General features: G+C 44.1%; 1 protein-coding gene and 1 long non-coding RNA gene across 18 annotated transcripts in view; one reads left to right on the top strand and one right to left on the bottom strand.

The window, feature by feature from the left end:
• LOC129465007 (uncharacterized) overlaps window positions 1–18,369 on the bottom strand; it is a 70,454-nt gene that overhangs the window by 21,953 nt on the left and 30,132 nt on the right. The gene's annotated exons all lie outside the window — the stretch shown is intronic.
• ZNF131 (zinc finger protein 131) overlaps window positions 1–18,369 on the top strand; it is a 105,779-nt gene that overhangs the window by 74,234 nt on the left and 13,176 nt on the right. For 10 of the 17 annotated variants that reach the window (XM_055246605.2, XM_063619863.1, XM_055246611.2 and 7 more), the window contains one exon: window positions 16,367–17,049. In XM_055246605.2, coding sequence (XP_055102580.2) covers window positions 16,367–17,049 — 683 coding nt within the window. Of the gene's footprint in view, window positions 1–16,366; window positions 17,050–18,369 lie in introns of those variants that run through there. The other 7 variants (XM_055246606.2, XM_063619865.1, XM_063619866.1 and 4 more) reach the window with 2 other exon arrangements.

The raw sequence follows: 18,369 nt of genomic DNA, 5'->3' as shown, positions 1-18,369 counted from the left end.
AGCTTTTCCTTACTGAGCCAAGCAGGTTGACTTAGGTACTTCTATTATTCTGTATTTTTATGTTTTACATTTTCCATTACAACAGTAATCATATTAGTGTTCCCACATTTTTCTAATAGTCTCCAACCTCTCTGAGACAGGGATTATCTGGTTTTTTTTTTTTCATCTTCAGGAGGCATTTGTGGATGGGTTTTAAAAACTACCTCGAAATTATGCCTCTTAGACTCAGTTGCCAGGTTTATGTCCATTCCCTCATAAGCCTCTAAAATCTCTTTCCTTGCTGTTCAGTTGTGAATACAGGCTGGCTTATCCCACTCTGCAAAACAAAAGCCTGGTAGCAGCACTTTTTCTTGTTCTTTAATTATTCCTGTTTGGGATGGGGATCTGAGTTCAGAGGTCATACCTATAGTTAAGACAAGCATAAGAAAACTGGCTAAGAAGTAGTTTACGGCCGGGTGCAGTGGCTCATGCCTGTAATTCCAGCACTTTGGGAGGCTGAGGCAGGTGGATCACTTGAGGTCAGGAGTTTGAGACCAGCCTGGCCAAAATGATGAAACATCGTCTTTACTAAAAATACAAAAAATTAGCCGGACATGGTGGCACGCCCCTGTAATCCCAGTTTTCATGAGGCTGAGGCAGGAGAATCGCTTGAATCCGGGAGGCGGAGGTTGCAGTAAGCAAGATCGCACCACTGCACTCCAGCCTGGGTGACAGAGTGAGACTCCATCTCAAAACAAAAAAAAAGTAGTTTACAATTTACCAACACTTGTACTTGAACAGAACAAAAAAAAAACATACTTTTTCAACATAAGATGCACAATTTTTTTCCTCATTTTAATATATTTCAAATAGGAATTCCTTTTAAAAGTGAGTGGCCAGGCAAGAGTTAACAGTTTCAACTGTTAATAAATTCTAGTAGTTATTTGTGTTAGTGATACCAGACAAGTTGAGTTTGTCATTTAAAATGTCTTCCAACTGATTATACCGTGAGTTGATCCTTAAGCGGAAAGTTGTGGTAGAATTGGTATTGGAGCATTGCAAAGTGGGGTATTAATTTCATATTAATGGAGCAAATATTTGTCATCAAAGGAATGACCACAAAAGCAATAACCAAGGGCTTCATGGGACTTTAGGAAGACATATGATTTAACAGGCTTAACAATTTAGGAATAAAAATTAATTTAGCTGGACTACTTAAGGCAACTGTATAACTATTTTGCAAATACAGAAGGTGCATAAGGTGCTCTTCTCACATATGCAGTATGGAATTATTTTTGGAATATAGTGTAAACTTTTTGAACGACACCGAAAAAGAAATTAGGACCTCATTTTGCTTTGCTGAAATTACATTACTGTTAACTTAAAACTGTATGGCTGGGCGCGGTGGCTCACGCCTGTAATCCCAGCACTTTGGGAGGCCAAGGCAGGCGGATCATGAGGTCAAGAGATCGAGACCATCCTGGCTAACATGGTGAAACCCTGTCTCTACTAAAAATACAAAACAAATTAGCTGGGTGTGGTGGCGGGCACCTGTAGTCCCAGCTACTCGGGAGGCTGAGGCAGGAGAATGGCGTGAACCTGGGAGGTGGAGCTTGCAGTGAGCAGAGATTGTGCCACTGCACTCCAGCCTGGGCGACAGAGCGAGACTCCATCTCAACAACAGCAACAACAACAACAACAAACTGTATGAGTCGGGTGTGGTTGTTCATGCCTATAATCCTAGCACTTTGGGAGGCCGAGGCAGGCAATCACCTGAGGTCAGGAGTTTGAGACCAGCCTGACCAATATGGTGAAACCCTGTCTCTACTAAAAATACAAAAATTAGCCAGGCATGGTGGCGTGCGCCTGTAGTCCCAGCTACTCAGGAGGCTGAGACAGGAGAATGGCTTGAACCCTGGTGGTAGAGGTTGCAGTGAGCCGAGATCACGCCATTGCATTCCAGCATGGATGACAGAGACTCCATCTCAAAATATATATATGTATGTATATATACATATATATACGTATATATATGTGTATATACATATATATACGTATATATACATATACACGTATATATATGTATATATACGTGTATATGTATATATACAGTGATACAGATACGACCACAATCAAGATCAGGGGAACACTTTTATCATTCTAGAAGCTTGTCTCATGATTCTTTGCAGTTGATCCTGATCTCTAGCCCTAGGCAATCATTGATCTGATTTTTATCACTAGTTTTTCTATAGTGTACCGTACAAAGTTCATGTTTGACTTTATTTACCTTAGCATTGTGCTTTAGAGATTTGTCCAGGTGGTTGTGGATGTTATTTTGTTCCTTTTCATTGCTGAGTAGTATTCCACAGTGTGGGTATGCTACAGTTTATCTGATGACTTTTGCGTGTTTTTTTTTTTTAAGTTTTTATCAAAATAATGCTGCTGTATACAAATCTTTGAGTGGATATATGCTTTCATTTCCCTTAGTAAACATCTGGAAGTGGAATAGAGCTTAGTTGTTTGATATGTGTACGTTTAACTTTGGAAAACAGTTTGGAAGTTTTTTAAAAAGTGGTTTTATGGCCGGGTGTGGTGGTTTATGCCTGTAACCCCAGCACTTTGGGATGCCAAGGCAGGTGGATCACCTGAGGTCAGGAATTTGAGACCAGCCTGGCCAACGTGGTGAAACCCATCTCTACTAAAAATACAAAAAAAATCTGGGTGTGGTGGTGGGCACCTGTAATTCCAGCTACTTGGGAGGCTGAGGCAGGAGAATCACTTGAACTTGGGAGGCAGAGGTTGCAGTGAGCCAAGATCGTGCCATTGTACTCCAGCCTGAGCGACAAGAGCGCTTTTTTTTTCCTTAAAAAAAGAAAAAAGTAGTTTTATATGCTGGGCATGGTGGCACGTGCCTGTAATCCTAGCACTTTGGGAGGCTAAGGTGGGAGCATACCTTGATCCCAGGAGTTCAAGACCAGCCTGGGCAACATGGTGAGACCCTATCTCTACAAAAAAAAAAAAAAAATTTTTAACTAGCTAGGTGTGGTGGCACATGCCTGTAGTCCCAGCTACTTGGGGAGCTGAGGTAGGAGGATTGCTTGAGCCCAGGAGGTTGAGGCTGCAGTGAGCAGTGATCGTGCCACTGCATTCCAGCCTGTGCAACAGAACGAGACCCTGTCTCAAAATAAAAAGTGGTTTTATCCATTTACATATTTGAGTGCAACACAACTACTTATGCCCTGTCTTTACCAGCACTTGATATTGTCAAAGGTTTTTTAAACTTTAGGTCAGGAGATGACAAACATTTTATTAAAGGGACATAAATATTTAGACTTAAATGCCATATAGTCTCTGTTGCAATTACTCAGATCTGCTGTTGTAGCAAGGCGGCTATAGACAGTATGTAAATGAATGGGTGTAGCTATGTTTTAATAAAACTTTGGTATAAAACATGCTACTACTGTTAGGCCAGAGTTTGCTGACTCCTGCTTTAGTCATTCTAATTGGGTATATAGTGGTATGTTATTGTAGTATTAATATTTTTAAAACTTTAATAAGGTATAATATATAATAAGCTGCACATATTAAAGTACACAGTTTGATGACTTTTAACATGCATGTACATTCTTGTGAAGCCATTATCACAGTGATAAACACATCCATCACTCTCCAGTTTCCTTGTGCAATTTTGTAATCCATTCCTCTCTCCCTATTCCTGTCTTCATCCCTACAATTTTATGTGCATGTAATAGTATGGTAGTGCTTGTCTAATTTCTTTCACTTGCCATAATTATTTTGAAATTCATGCCGGGCACAGTGGCTCACGCCTGTAATCCTAGCACTTTGGCAGGCCGAGGCGAGCAAATCACCTGAGGTCAGGAGTTCAAGACCAGCCTGGCCAACATGGCGAAACCCCGTCTCTACAAAAATTAGCTGGGCATAATGGCGATGCCTGTAATCCCAGCTACTTGGGAGGCTGAGGGGGGAGAATCGCTTGAACCTGGGAGGCAGAGGCTGTAGTGAGCTGAGATCGTGCCATTGCACTCCAGCCTGGGAGACAGAGGGAGAAAAAAAAAAAGGCTGGATACGGTGGCTCACGCCTATAATCTCGGCACTTTGGGTGGCCAAGGTGGGTGGATCAAAAAAGAAAGAAATTCATGTATATTAGTGTGCGTATAAGTAGTTCATTCCTTTTTCCTGCTAAGTATTCCATTGTATGGATATATCACCATTTGTTGATTCACCTGTTGATGGACATTTAGGTTGTTTCCAATTTTTGGCTATTACAAATAAAGTGGTTATGAATGTTTCTATAACAAGTTTTTGGACATATTCTTTCATTTTTCTTGGTAGATACCTCTTAGTAGAATAGCCGGCTTGTATGGTAAATACATGTTTAATATTTTAAGATATCGCCAGACTCTTTTTCAGAAATGGTTGTGCCATTTTACATTCCATTCTGCAGCCTATGAATGCTCCAGTTTTTCACAGCCTTGTTAATACGTGATATGGTCAGGCTTTTTTATTTTAGCCGGGCTGGTAGGTATATGGTGGTTTAAATTTGCATTTCTCTAATGACTAATGGTGTTGGATATTTTTTAATGTGCTTTTTTTGCCATCTGTTTGTATTCCTTGGCAAGGTGCCTGATCAAATCTTTTGCCTATTTTTTAAAATGGGGTTATTGTCAAGAAGGGGGCAGCATTGCAGGGGTCTGATTTTTTTATCCTATTTGTAAGGTAGTAACTTTATAGCTAACAGTTTCATGGATGCCGGCAAGAGACATGAGACTCTTGAGTCAGAAAAGGGCTTGATTACTTAGAGCAAAGAAAGCAGCATGAGTTCCATGTTTGTATCAGTGTTTCTTGTTCCCTGTCCTCCTAGTCCCACAGGGGGTGACACAGTGGCCTAGGTGTGTACCGTGCTCACAGTTGTTTGCATCACAGTTGAGGAATTCTGAGCTTTAGGAAACCCAAATCTTCTATATGAGCTGCAAGCAAACCTGCCTAACCTTTGCTGTAGAAGAAGCATTATTATACTGGACAATAAATAAACTTACTCTCCACTCTGGAAGAGGACAGGCTCTGTTTTCCAAAGTCCTTTTCTATACAGATAACTTTGAAAAGATAGTCCAAAATAAAAGGCTCTCAATGTCTTTGTTTATAAGACATGCAGAAACATGAGTATCCATGGAGAGTTGTCTTGTTCCATATCCTTGTTTCTATATTATCCTGGCTGGTACTGAATTTTCCCCATAAGTACAGCACTTCTTTAGCCACTCTGATTAATCTGACCATAGGGACCAGGACCTGGCTGGGTGCGGTGGCTCACGCCTGTAATCCCAGCACTTTGGGAGGCCGAGGTGGGCAGATCATCTGAGGTCAGGAGTTTGAGACCAGCCTGGCTAACGTGGTGGGACCCCGTTTCTACTAAAAATACAAAAAAATTAGCCGGGCGTGGTGACGCATGCCTGTAATCCCAGCTACTCAGGAGGCTGAGGCAGAAGAATTGCTGAGGCTGCGGTGAACTGAGATCGTGCCATTGCACTCTGGCTTGGGCAACAAGAGTGAAACTCTGTCCCAAAAACAAACAAAAAACACAGGGACCAGGACCTAATCCATTCAGTTTTTCTCATACTGGATTTATTTAAGGATTTATTGAAGTCAACAGAACTTCAAGCAGCAGGATTTGGCCACCCTGCCGTGTTGACCTTAATCATGCACCCACCACAGTAAGGTTCATTCTGGACTCAGCCAACTGAGCAAATCCCTAGAAAAACAGGTGACTTTCTTTTTCGGTTTCTGTATTGACTTTCCCACTTAGCCCTGGGCATTAATCTAAGTATAGCAAGATGTTTTACAATTATACAGGTCCACATTGTCCCGTAGGGAGGATGTCTACTAGGGCAAGTTTTTCATTCATAATAAACCTGGCCCCAGTGGCTTGAAGCTGACATAAATGCCTTCCAGAGCCCAAGTGATACCAGTGAACATATCAGCTTAAGTCATGCACAATGTTGTACCACTTTTTTAATTGGATTACTCCTATTAGGGAAAACTGCCCACAGGATGTGCATAAATAAGTTATTATTCTAGGAAGCATCCTTTTGAGAATTTCTAACCAAGAGTATCCTTAAATGAGACCTCCACAGTCACCCGAGGGCTGCTTGATCTTCCTTAAACACTTGATGGTCTCCTATAACCACCTCTTAGGTGTAAGTCATCATTTTGTTTTGTTTTTTTGAGATGGAGTCTCACTCTGTCGCCCAGGCTGGAGTGCAGTGACGTAATCTCAGTTCACTGCAACCTCCGCCTTCCGGGCTCAAGCAATACTCCTGCCTCAGCCTCCCTAGTAGCTGGGATTACAGGCGCCTGCCACTGCACCCTGCTAATTTTTGTATTTTTAGCAGAGATGAGGTTTCTCCATGTTGGCCAGACGGATCTCCAACTCCCGACCTCAAGTGAGACACCTGCCTCGGAGTACCAAAGTGCTGGGATTACAGGCGTGAGCCACCGCGCCTTGCGAGTCATTGTATTTTTGTGGGGCAAGGAAATTAGTACCTGGCTTCCACGCAAGAAGCACAGTCCCAGGGGCACATAGGAACCCTGAAAGAAAAGTACTGTTTGCAATTGTTCATGCCTCCAAAGTAGGACCTGCATTAGTGTAGAGGCACAGATTGACATGGCCTCCAATGTAGTCTCCTTTCCCAGTTCAATTAGAATGGTTGAGTCTAGTTCTGGTTTTTGGAGAGACTGTGAGGACAGGACAGTCAGTTGACTTCTTTCCTATTTATTTATTTATTTATTTTTATTTATTTATTTTTTTTTTGAGATGGAGTCCCGCTCTGTCGCCCAGGCTGGAGTGCAGTGACGTGATCTTGGCTCACTGCCTCCACCTCCCAGGTTCAAGCGATTCTCCTTCCTCAGCTTCCCCAGGAGCTGGGACTATAGGCACGTGCCACTAGGCTGAGCTAACTTTTGTGTTTTTAGTGGAGACGGGGTTTCACCATGTTGGCCAGGCTGGTCTCGAAGTCCCGACCTCAAGTGATTTGCCCACTTCAGCATCCCAAAGTGCTGGGATTACAGGTGTGAGCCACCACGCCCAGCCAAGTCTGTCCTGTTTATCACAAGCTCCTGAATGCCAGCTGAGTTGAGTAGTAACTCCACCTCATGGACTGATCTCAGCTATGAGAATGGTAGTGGAGCATGGTGTTTTGCCTGCCACACACAGGAGTCATCCCCAGCTGCTTTTAGAAGACATGTTGGTAAAGTTAAGGGAAACCACCTGGCAGGGAATGGCAAACACAGCAGTCAGTTTAAAAATGCTTATAGCCGTTGGAGAGACCTGCAGCTGAGCATTTTTCTTAACTTGAAGGGTTCTAGAGGCAGTTCTGAAAGACAAAGTTGGTTTGTTTTGTTTTGTTTTTGGAGACAGGGTCTCACTGTGTCACCCAGGCTGGAGTGCAGTGGTGCAATCACAGCTCACTGCAGCTATAACTTCCCAGGCTCAAATGATCCTCCCGCCTCAGCCTCCCAAAGGAGCTGAGACTGTAGACATGTGCCACCATGCCCAGCTAATCTTTTATAATTTTTTGTAGAGATAGGGTCTTACTATGTTTTCCAGGCTGTTCTTAAACTCCTGGACTCAAGCGATCCTCCTGCCTCAGCCTCCCAAAGTGCTGGTATTATAGGTGTGAGCCCACCACGCCCAGCTTGACAAAGATTGTTGTCCCTCCCTGCCCCATATCTTCTGGAGTCGTAAGATGTTTCTCTCCCTAGATGGCAAGGTTGTCATTCCTCCTTCACCTGTTTTCCAGTCATCCCCTCCTCTTACCCAGACCTTTCATCTGGTGTGGTCAGGTACAAGAAGGGCAGGGACATTTAAAACTTAAGAGACCCATTATATTTCCCACTTTGGCTCACATGGGCTATTATAAGTGAGTGTACTTGGCAAGCAGTGAATTCAATCAAGTGGTCAGTATTCCTATAAGATGATGTCACTCCATTAAGAGAATCCAGATGGCTGAACTAGAATGAAGTTCAAATTTCCTAACCCTGGCTTTGACCAGGCTGTCACCTTTAAGAGGTACCAGGCTATTCCAGGATTATTGTTGGGAAAAGAAAATGTTTAAGAATGTTCAGGGTGGGCCAGGTGCGGTGGTTAATGCCCGTAATCCCAGCACTTTGGGAGGCTGAGGCGGGCAGATCACTTTGGGAGGCTGAGGCGGGCAGGTCAGGAGTTCAAGACCAGCTCTGACCAACATGGTGAACTCCCATCGCTACTAAAAAAAAAAAAAAAAAAAAAAAATGCAAAATTAGCTGGGCCTGGTGGCACGTGCCTGTGACCTCAGCTACTTAGGCTGAGGCAGGAGAATCAGTTGAACCTGGGAGGTGGAGTTTGCAGTAAGCCGAGATCGTGCCATTGCATTCTAGCCTGGGCAACAAGAGCGAAACTCAATCTCAAAAAGACAAAATACATATTCAGGGCACAGAATCCTACTTTTTCAGATTGGGTTTATATTACTTCCCTCCCCTTCTGTCTTCATCATTATCCAGGAAGTAGCCAAGAAGACATGATCCCTTTCTAGGGACAGCTAAATTCAGTGATCAAACTGCTTTACTCAGATTTTTGGACAAAGAGGAGGTGAGGGAAGTAGAGTCGGAAATCATTTTGAGTCAGTGTTTGAGAAAGCTGTTGCCATACTCAACAAGGTACTCAGTATCTATGGATGGTAGCATGAAATGTCCATCAGTACCTTGACTGTTATTCATTAGCTTTTGTGGTCATTTTTGTGTATGTGATAAAGCTGAACCGTTATCAGACTGCAGATGGTCTAGAAAGGTGAACATAAGACATAATTAGTTTCAAGAGCCACAGTAGTGTGGCCAGAACCAGCTGATGAAACTGGAACAGTAACAGTGTAACCTAAAGAAGTGTCAGCATGGCAGGGTGGAGGGGCTCACACCTGTAATCCCAGCATTTTGGGAGGCTGAGGTGGGCAGATTGCCTGAGGTCAGGAGTTTGAGACCAGTCTGACCAACGTGGTGAAATCCTGTCTCTACTAAAAATACAAAAAAATTAGCCAGGGGTGGTGGCGTGTGCCTGTAATCTCAGCTGCTTGGGAGGCTGAGGCAGGGGAATTACTTGAACCAGGGAGGTGGAGGTTGCAGTGAGCTGAGATCGCACCACTGCACTCCAGCCTGGGCTACAGAGCGAGACTCCGTCTCCAAAAAAAAAAAAAAGAAGTGTCAGAAATGTCGGCAATGGTGAAGCACCACTGATAGCCCTGCAGTGGGGTCACAGCTTCAGTATAGTCAGTCTACAGGGAACAGTCAGAGACAGTGCTCTGTGACTGTTATGTGATCCTTTGCTATGAGACAAGCAGACCAAGTTGTAACAGGTGTCAAGTCTGACGTTAACAGTGGCAGACTTCTGCATAAGAAACATAGGGTCCTCTAATTTGTGCCCAGTCTCTGATGGTGGTGCATGTGTTACCATATCCAGAATAATGTTGGCTGTAGGCTTCATTAGTGGCAGTCTGGGCAGTGCAGGCTTGGTTAGCATCTTGATTCCAGTTGGTCTCATTAGAGAATAGTCCCTTATCTTGCACATCTAAATGAGTGACCCAGAGAGTTCCGGCAACAGCTGCTATTTTTTACACAGTTGTGGCCCCAGAATCGTGGATGTCTTTAATTTGCCAAGTCTTCCAAGTAGCAGACTAAACAGCTAGACCATTGGCAACGACGTAAGTGCCAGTAAAAATATAGCAAGGTTAATTTGGGGGAATGTTGACCAGAGTCATGAGGACAGCCTTGAGTTCTTCCCACTGAGCAGAATGACCATGTCTGCTTTGGGTTTTCATTGTTGGTGCAGAGGCTGAGCACTTGCAGCAGCCCAGTGAACACCATCAAATTTCAGCTTAGCCAAGCCATCAGTTAATTAAGGGCTCCATTAATCTAGTGACTTTGCTTTGGGCAACAGTTGGGGAGCTGCTTTTTCATGATGGCCAAGGGGGCCCACTACTTTCTTAAATATACCATTTCTATTTGACAAGTGACACTTGGTAGGCATTTCTCACCTTGTTAGTCATGAAGTTTGAGTTGACTCACCCCCAAATGGGAGTATTAGACTGGAGAACCTCAGGGCCTGCATGGGTGGTTAGGGATCAGTTTCAACAAGAGCCCAACAGCAAACTAATTTTTTTTTCTCAGATTTGGTGTACTTTGGGAGCTGTGTCAGGGTTCAGCAAGTCCAAAACCCAAGGAATAACCGTTGGGTAGAGGCTGCCTCCTTTTGCCAGAAGCTCTAATCTACAAAAGCATCAGGCTCAGACTAGTAGCTCAAAGGGTTCATTAGCATTGTGGGGCCCTATGGGTAGAGAGAATGCACTGCAGTTCGATTGTTAACTTCCAAAGCAGCCTGTTGGTTGGAGCCCCACTTAGAGGTTGCTGTTTTGCTTGCAGGTTAGCTGATAGAAAGGAGAAAGTAGAATGCCTAGGTAAGGCACATACTGTCCAGCACCCAAAGAGTCCAATAGGATGCTGGGCTTTATTTTTGTTGGGAGGAGGGTAGGAGAAGAAACAGTTTTTCTTTTACTGCTGGATGGGTGGAGTGTTGTGAATCTATAAACTTTACCTGATGAGTAGGCCTCTGAAATTTGCTGGGGTTTATCAGCAACCCCTGCTGATGGAGGTGTGATAACATTGCAGTCAGTCTTTGAGACTGAGACTTCTGATTTACCAGTCAATAGGATATCATCAATATAACATAAACTAGACATCAGAAGATAGAGACACTGCACTAAATCCTGACCTCACCACTAGTGGCAAATGTCAGGGAGGTTTGCTCCACTGTTCTGTTAGCTTTTCTTCCCAGTTGGGGTGATTCCCTCTGGTACTTCTGGGATGAAGAAGTATAAATGCACTTCCTGCTGTACATTCACATGTTGAAGCAACAACAGTATACATAGAATCAGCCGTACCACAAGGTCAGGATAGCGTCCTGTTGCTGCTGTGAACCATGCGCAAACCCCATCAGTTAAAAAATGCAAGTCCATCCTCTCCCCATGGAAAAGTGGTATGGTGAGTTTGGCACCTTAATCTGACATAGCCATGGAAGTTTGAATCCTCCCATTCCTGAGTTTTCCCCAGTATACTTGGATGAGTATATTGCTTTCAGTCCCCTTTGGGAATAGGGAGAATTTGGCTCCACTCCTAATTATCTTTCTCCTAAAAGCACTGAAGTCAAAGGAGAGGGTAGAGGAGGAGGAGATGTGGAGGGAGAAAAGTGACTGTGCCAATAAGTAAGGCACGTTTACTTTTGGTTTCAAGCAGCACAGAAGCTGCATGTAGCTTGACTAAACAAACCTCCAGTGTTTTCAGCCCACCCAGTGACCTCAGTCAGTGTAATGTCATCCCTGCTGACACCCATCTATTTCAGCTTTGGGGATTCCTTGATTCATCGGCTCCCTGCGTATTACTTTGCAGTTGGGATTATGAGGTTTATGTCTTTTTGACTTGACTCAGGTTTGACTTGCACAGTAGTGACCAAAGAGTACACCTTAGCGAGGCGCAGTGGCTCACGCCCATAATCCTAGAACTTTGAGAGGCCAAGGTGGGAGGACCACTTGAGCTCAGGAGTTTGAGATCAGCCTGAGCAACATAGTGAGACCTTGTCTCTCTACCCCCACCAAAAAAAAAAAAAAATTACACCTTAATTCTGGACATTGCTGCCCTGTTGTTACTCTTTTGCCTGGTTTTAACATAAAGGTTAGGGAGCTTTTCAGCAGCATTGACCACAAGAATTCATATTACTTTGGATCCTTTTCTCATTCCCCAGTGAGAATCTTCATCAGCATTGTAAACCCAATTGGACTGGAAGGCTCTATATATTCAGTATCTTATCTATGGTTTCCCATAGGAGTTTGTCTCAAAGAAGAGGGCCCTTATAGAAGCCAAGACTGACTGCAAAAAAAACTTGGAGACCTTTTACTGTCCTCTCCAAATGAATCAAAGGTGGGCTTGATAAACTGCAGGAAGGACAGAGCCCAAAGCTGGCCCAAGTTTTATCATTCTTCCTCGATAAGCATTATGTTCTCCCCTCATCTCCCATGTGAACAGTCCAAAGCTGTGACTCACCTGGCTTCTGCCTATAGCAATCGCAAATTTCCCTTCTTTTACATTCATTGTAGGTGCATGTTATTGTAACTTGTCTGAAAAGAGGCAGAACCTTCTGTCCCACCCACCCATTCCCAATGAATCTTAGTATGGTTGTTAACCATGGGGCAGACATGGTACCAGATTGATAAAAGAGTCTCTCTTTTTCCCACAGAAGAGTTTGCAATAACCAGGGCACCATTTCAGCAGCTATTCTTGAACTTGCTGCCCAATACTCTTCCTGCAACCACCTTCCAAGTTTTGCTTCATTAATAGGTACTTTTGTTTCCTAAAGCTACTACTGTAACAAAGTACCATAAACTGGGTGGCTTTAAACAACAGAAACGTGTTGTTTCTCAGTTCTGAAGGCTAAATGTCTGAAATCAAGGTGTTCATAGTGCCATGATCCCTCCCAAGACGCTAAGGGGAGCATCCCTTTTGCCTCTTCTGGCTTCTGGCTAAAAGGTGTTTCTTGGCTTATGGTAGCAGAACTCCAGTCTCTGCCTTCATCTTCACATTGCCATCTTCTCTGTCTTCATAATGGCTTTCTCCTGTGTCCAGGTTTCTTCTTCCTTGTGGAGACACTAATTGTATTGAATTAAGGCTTGTCTTAATAGCCTCATTATTTTTTTTGAGACTGAGTTTCAGTCTTACTGCCCAGGCTGGAGTATAGTGGTGCCATCTCGGCTCACCGCAACCTCCACCTCCTGGGTTCAAGCGATTCTCCTGCCTCAGCCTCCCGAGGAGCTGGGATTACAGGCATGCACCACCATGCCTGGCTAATTTTGTATTTTTAGTAGAGACAGGGTTTCTCTGTGTTGGTCAGGCTGGTCTCAAACTCCCGACCTCAGTTGATCCGCCTGCCTTGGCCTCCCAAAGTGCTGGGATTACAGGCGTGAGCCACTGCACCTGGTGGTGTTTTTTTGTTTTGTTTTGTTTGAGACAGTTTCACTCTTGTTGCCCAGGCTGGAGTGCAATGGCACGATCTCGGTTCACCACAACCTCCACCTCCTGGGTTCAAGCGATTCTTCTGCCTCAGCTTCCAGATAGCTGGGATTACAGGCATGTGCCACCACACCCGGCTAATTTTTGTATTTTTAGTAGAGATGGGGTTTCTCTGTGTTGGTCAGGCTGGTCTCGAACTCCCGACCTCAGTTGATCCGCCCGCCTCGGCCTCCCAAAGTGCTGGGATTACAGGCGTGAGCCACCGTGCCCGGCCAGACATCATCTTGACTCAGTTATATCTGCACACTTATTTCCAAATAAGGCCTATTCACAGATACTGGGGCCAAGACTTCAACATACCTTTTGCGGGAACACAATTCAACCCATAATAATAGGCAGTAAAGTAGAGGGCCATTTATTGCTTTGTTGACTGTACAGTGTAGTCAACATGTTTGCGGCTGGTTCCCGTGGACTTCCCTCAAATCCGATCAGTTGCTCTGTGATGCCTCATCCTTCCTTTTCCAGAAAGCCTTTTTTTTCCCCCAGCATCTTATTCTCAATGCCAGAAAACTGGCAAGAGCTATGAGGGATCTGAGATTTTACTCTACTTGCAAGCCTACAAGTTTTCCTGCCACAGTGTCATGGATGCTGGAAGAAGATACAAGACTTCTGAGTCAGAAAGAAAGGACCTTATTACTCTCTACATAGCAAGCAATATAAATTTCATTTTTATACCAGTTTTCCCTTCCCCTCAAGTCCCACAAGAGTGACATAGAGTGAGGCCGGGCGCGGTGGCTCACGCTTGTAATCCCAGCACTTTGGGAGGCCGAGGCGGGCGGATCACGAGGTCAGGAGATGGAGACCACGGTGAAACCCCGTCTCTACTAAAAAAATACAAAAAATTAGCGGGGCGTGGTGGTGGGCGCCTGTAGTCCCAGCTACTCGGAGAGGCTGAGGCAGGAGAATGGCGTGAACCCGGGAGACAGCTATCTGGGAAGCTGAGGCAGAAGAATCGCTTGAACCCAGGAGGTGGAGGTTGTGGTGAACCGAGATCGCGCCACTGCACTTCAGCCTGGGCGACAGAGCGAGACTGCGTCTCAAAAAAAAAAAAAAAAAAAAAAAAAAAGGGACATAGAGTAGCCCAGGTGAATGCATATGATTGATTTATATTACAGCTGAAGAATCTCCAGCTTAGGAATCCCAAATTTTTTATAGTGGGCTACAAACAAACCTGCCTAACGTTTTTCCCAGAGTGGGGGTATTCTCTTTATTAGATTGGACAATAAACCTGCCCTTTCTTCACCTATACTATACTGCAAACATCCAAACCAAAAGTTTTCAGTTCACAAAATGTGAGGAAACTGAAGAGGCTCAAGGAGAATTGTCTCCCAACAGGTGTTGTCTTTTACTGAGTTTATTGAGTTGTGAGAATCCTTTCTTCACTCTAGGTATAAGATCTTTAGGCTGGGCACAGTGGCTCTTACCTGTACTTCCAGCACTTTGGGAGGCCGAGGTGGGCAGATCACCTGAGGTCAGGAGTTCAAGACCACCCTGGCAAACATGGTGAGACCCCGTCTCTACTAAAAAATACAAAAAATTAGCCAGGCATGGTGGTGGGAGCCTGTAATCCCAGCTACTCGGGAGGCTGAGGCAGGAGAATCACTTGACCCCGGGAGGCAGAGGTTGCAGTGAGCCAAGATAGTGCCCCTGCACTCCAGCCTGGGCCACAAGAGAGAGAGATACTCCGTCTCAAAAAAAAAAAAAAGATCTTTGACAGATATTTTCTTCTGGCCTGTGGCTTGCTTTTTTATTAACTGTATTTCAGAGGGCAGTTTTTAATTTTGCTGAAATCTATTTTATCATTTTTTGCTGTTATGATTTCTGCCTTTTGTATGCTGTTTAAGAAATCTTTCAGCTGGGTAGGCTGGGCGCAGTGGCTCAAGCCTGTAATCCCAGCACGTCGGGAGGCCAAGGCTTGGGCAGATCACAAGGTCAGGAAATCGAGACCATCCTGGCTAACACGGTGAAACTCCATCTCTACTAAAAATACAAAAAATTAGCTGATCGTAGTGGTGGGTGCCTGTAGTCCCAGCTACTCGGGAGGCTGAGGCAGGAGAATGGCGTGAACCTGGGAGGCGGAGCTTACAGTGAGCCAAGATTGCGCCATTGCACTCCAGCCTGGATGACAGAGCAAGACTCCATCTCAAAGAAAAGAAAACAAACAAAAAAAAAGTCTTTCAGCTGGGCACAGTAGCTCATGTCTGTAATCCTAGCACTCTGGGAGGCCAAGGCAGGAGGATCACTTGAGCCCAGGAGTTCAAGACCACCCTGGGTGACATAGTGAGACCTCGATTCTATGAAAAATAAAATTAGCTGAGTGTGATGGCATGCATCTGTAGTCCCAGCTGCTTGAGAGGCTGAGGTGGGAGGATCACTTGAGCCTAAGAGGTTGAAGCCACAATGAGCCAACATGACAGCACTGCACTCCAGCCTGGGTGAGAGAATGAGAAATCTTTCACTAACCAATGTCACTAAGGTCTTCTCCTGTTTTCTTCTAGAAATTTAATAATTAATTCACATCACTTGAATTTAATTATTAAATTTAGGTCTGTGATCCATTTTGAATTAATTTTTCATGTATGATATGAGGTAAAGGTTGAGGCTTTTTTTTCCCATGCACATAATTGTTCCAGCACCACTGTTAAATGATTACCTTGAAACTTTTTTTTTTTTTTTTTTTTTTTGAGACAGTTTCACTCTTGTTGCCCAGGCTGGAGTGCAATGGTGTGATCTTGGCTCACCCTAACCTCCGCCTCCTGGGTTCAAGCAATTCTCCTGCCTCAGCCTGCCGAGTAGCTGGGATTACAGGCATGTCACCACGCCCGGCTAGTTTTGTATTTTTAGTAGAGACGGGGTTTCCCCATGTTGGTCGGGCTGGTCTCGAACTCCCAACCTCAGGTAATCCACCTGCCTTGGCCTCCCAAAGTGTTGCGATTACAGGCATGAGCCACCGCACCTGGCTGGCACCCTTTTTTCCCCAAAAAAATCAGTTGACTAAGCGTGGGTCTATTTCAATGGACTTTATTCCATTAACCTTCGTGTCTATGCTTTCACCAGTACTATTGTCTTAATTACTGTAGCTTTGAGTCTTGAAATCAGGTAGGATAAGCCCTGCAGTCTTGTTTTCTAACTGTTTATATAAATTTTATTGCCACTTTATCAGTTTCTTCAAAAAAGCCTGGTAGGATTTTCTTACAGATTTTTTAAACCCCTACGTTATGTATTTCAGGAACAAAGAAAACTCAGCTCCATTAGAGGAAAATACCACAGGAAAAAATGAGGCCAAAAAAAGGAAGATTGCAGAAACTTCAAATGTTATCACTGAGTCGTTGCCATCTGCAGAATCAGAACCTGTTGAAATTGAGGTAGAGATTGCCGAAGGCACCATTGAAGTGGAAGATGAAGGCATCGAAACATTAGAGGAAGTGGCTTCTGCCAAGCAGTCCGTAAAGTACATACAGAGCACAGGTTCCTCTGATGATTCTGCTCTAGCACTGTTGGCAGATATTACCAGCAAGTACCGTCAAGGTGACAGAAAAGGGCAGATAAAAGAAGATGGCTGTCCATCTGACCCCACGAGCAAACAGGTAGAAGGTATTGAAATTGTGGAACTTCAGCTGTCACATGTGAAGGACTTGTTCCATTGTGAGAAATGTAACCGTTCATTTAAATTGTTTTACCATTTTAAGGAACACATGAAATCACACTCCACTGAGAGTTTCAAGTGTGAAATATGCAATAAACGATATCTTCGAGAGAGCGCATGGAAACAGCACCTAAATTGTTACCACCTTGAAGAAGGTGGAGTCAGTAAGAAGCAAAGAACTGGGAAAAAAATTCACGTATGTCAGTACTGTGAGAAACAGTTTGACCATTTTGGACATTTTAAAGAACATCTTCGAAAACATACAGGTAATGAGCAAATACTTTGTTAAGATTTTTTTTTCCCACATGCACTTCAAATTTAAATATCTAAATCCTTTTTTAAAAAAATAGTGCCTCAGAAGCCATCTAATGTATTATCTCTAATGTGTAGTCTAAGTACATGTTGTTTTTATAGTATTACCTGTTCAAATATTGGTGCTTTAAATGCAAATCAGTATCAACTTTGGAAGTAATTGTTACTTTTATGCCTTGCCCAATTTTTATATTTTTCAAAGAAATAGAGAAAATAGTTTGTGATTTATTTCCTAAAGATTATAAATAATTAAATCTTATAGTGAGACATTACCATTTCTATTTTTACATTTCTTATGTCGTGTTACTTAGAGTACATTTACAAGCAATCCCTGACAGCCGGGTGCGGTGGCTCACGCCTGTAATCCCAACACTTTGGGAGGCCGAGGTGGGTGGATATCTGAGGTCAGGAGTTCAGAGACCAGCCTGACCAATATTGTGAAACCCCGTCTCTACTAAAAATACAAAAAATTAGCTGGGCGTGGTGGCAGGCGCCTGTAATCCCAGCTACTTGGGAGGCTGAGGCCAGAGAATTGCTTGAACCCGGGAGGCAGAGGTTGCAGTGAGCCAAGATCGCCATTGTACTCCAGCCTAGGCAACAAGAGCAAAACTCTGTCTCAAGGAGGGAAAAAAAAAAAAGCAATCTCTGACATGTTTATACTTCTTTTCCTTTTTGTTTTTGGGAGATGGAGTCTTGCTCTGTTGCCCAGGCTGGAGTGCAGTGGCACGATCTCGGCTCACTGTAACCTCTGCCTCCTGGGTTCAAGCGATTCTTCTGCCTCAGCCTCCCGAGTAGCTGGGACTACAGGCGAGCACCACTACGCCTGGCTAATTTTTGTATTTTTAGTAGAGACGAGGTTTCACCATATTGGTCAGGCCAGGGTGGTCTCAAACTCCTGACCTCGTGATCCGCCCGCCTCGGCCTCCCAGAGTGCTGTGATTACAGGCATGAGCCACCACATCCGGCCCATGTTTATACTTTTTAATGTACATTGAGTTACCTGCTTTGGTTAGTAGGCAATGTATGTCCATCTCTCTCCACCTTTTCAACAGCAAATATGTCAGGACTGGCGGACATCCAGGGAGCTGAGGAGAATAAGATGTTTTATACTTCTCTTGGGAGCCATGCAGGCATGATGGAAATGTCCCAAGAAATTTACCTCAGGGCCTCGCCCACATAGTTCTTCATCCGCTATTCCAGTCATCTCCCTGTCAAGAGTTCCTGACCTTGCTCAGGTCTCTTGCTTGCTTCCACTCCCCAAACAATCTTTGCTG

The sequence above is a fragment of the Symphalangus syndactylus genome, chromosome 16 (assembly GCF_028878055.3).
Source record: "Symphalangus syndactylus isolate Jambi chromosome 16, NHGRI_mSymSyn1-v2.1_pri, whole genome shotgun sequence".
Lineage (NCBI taxonomy): Eukaryota > Metazoa > Chordata > Mammalia > Primates > Hylobatidae > Symphalangus > Symphalangus syndactylus.
The sequence above is the reverse complement of the archived record's forward strand: the minus strand, read 5'-3'. Positions and strand labels throughout refer to the sequence as shown.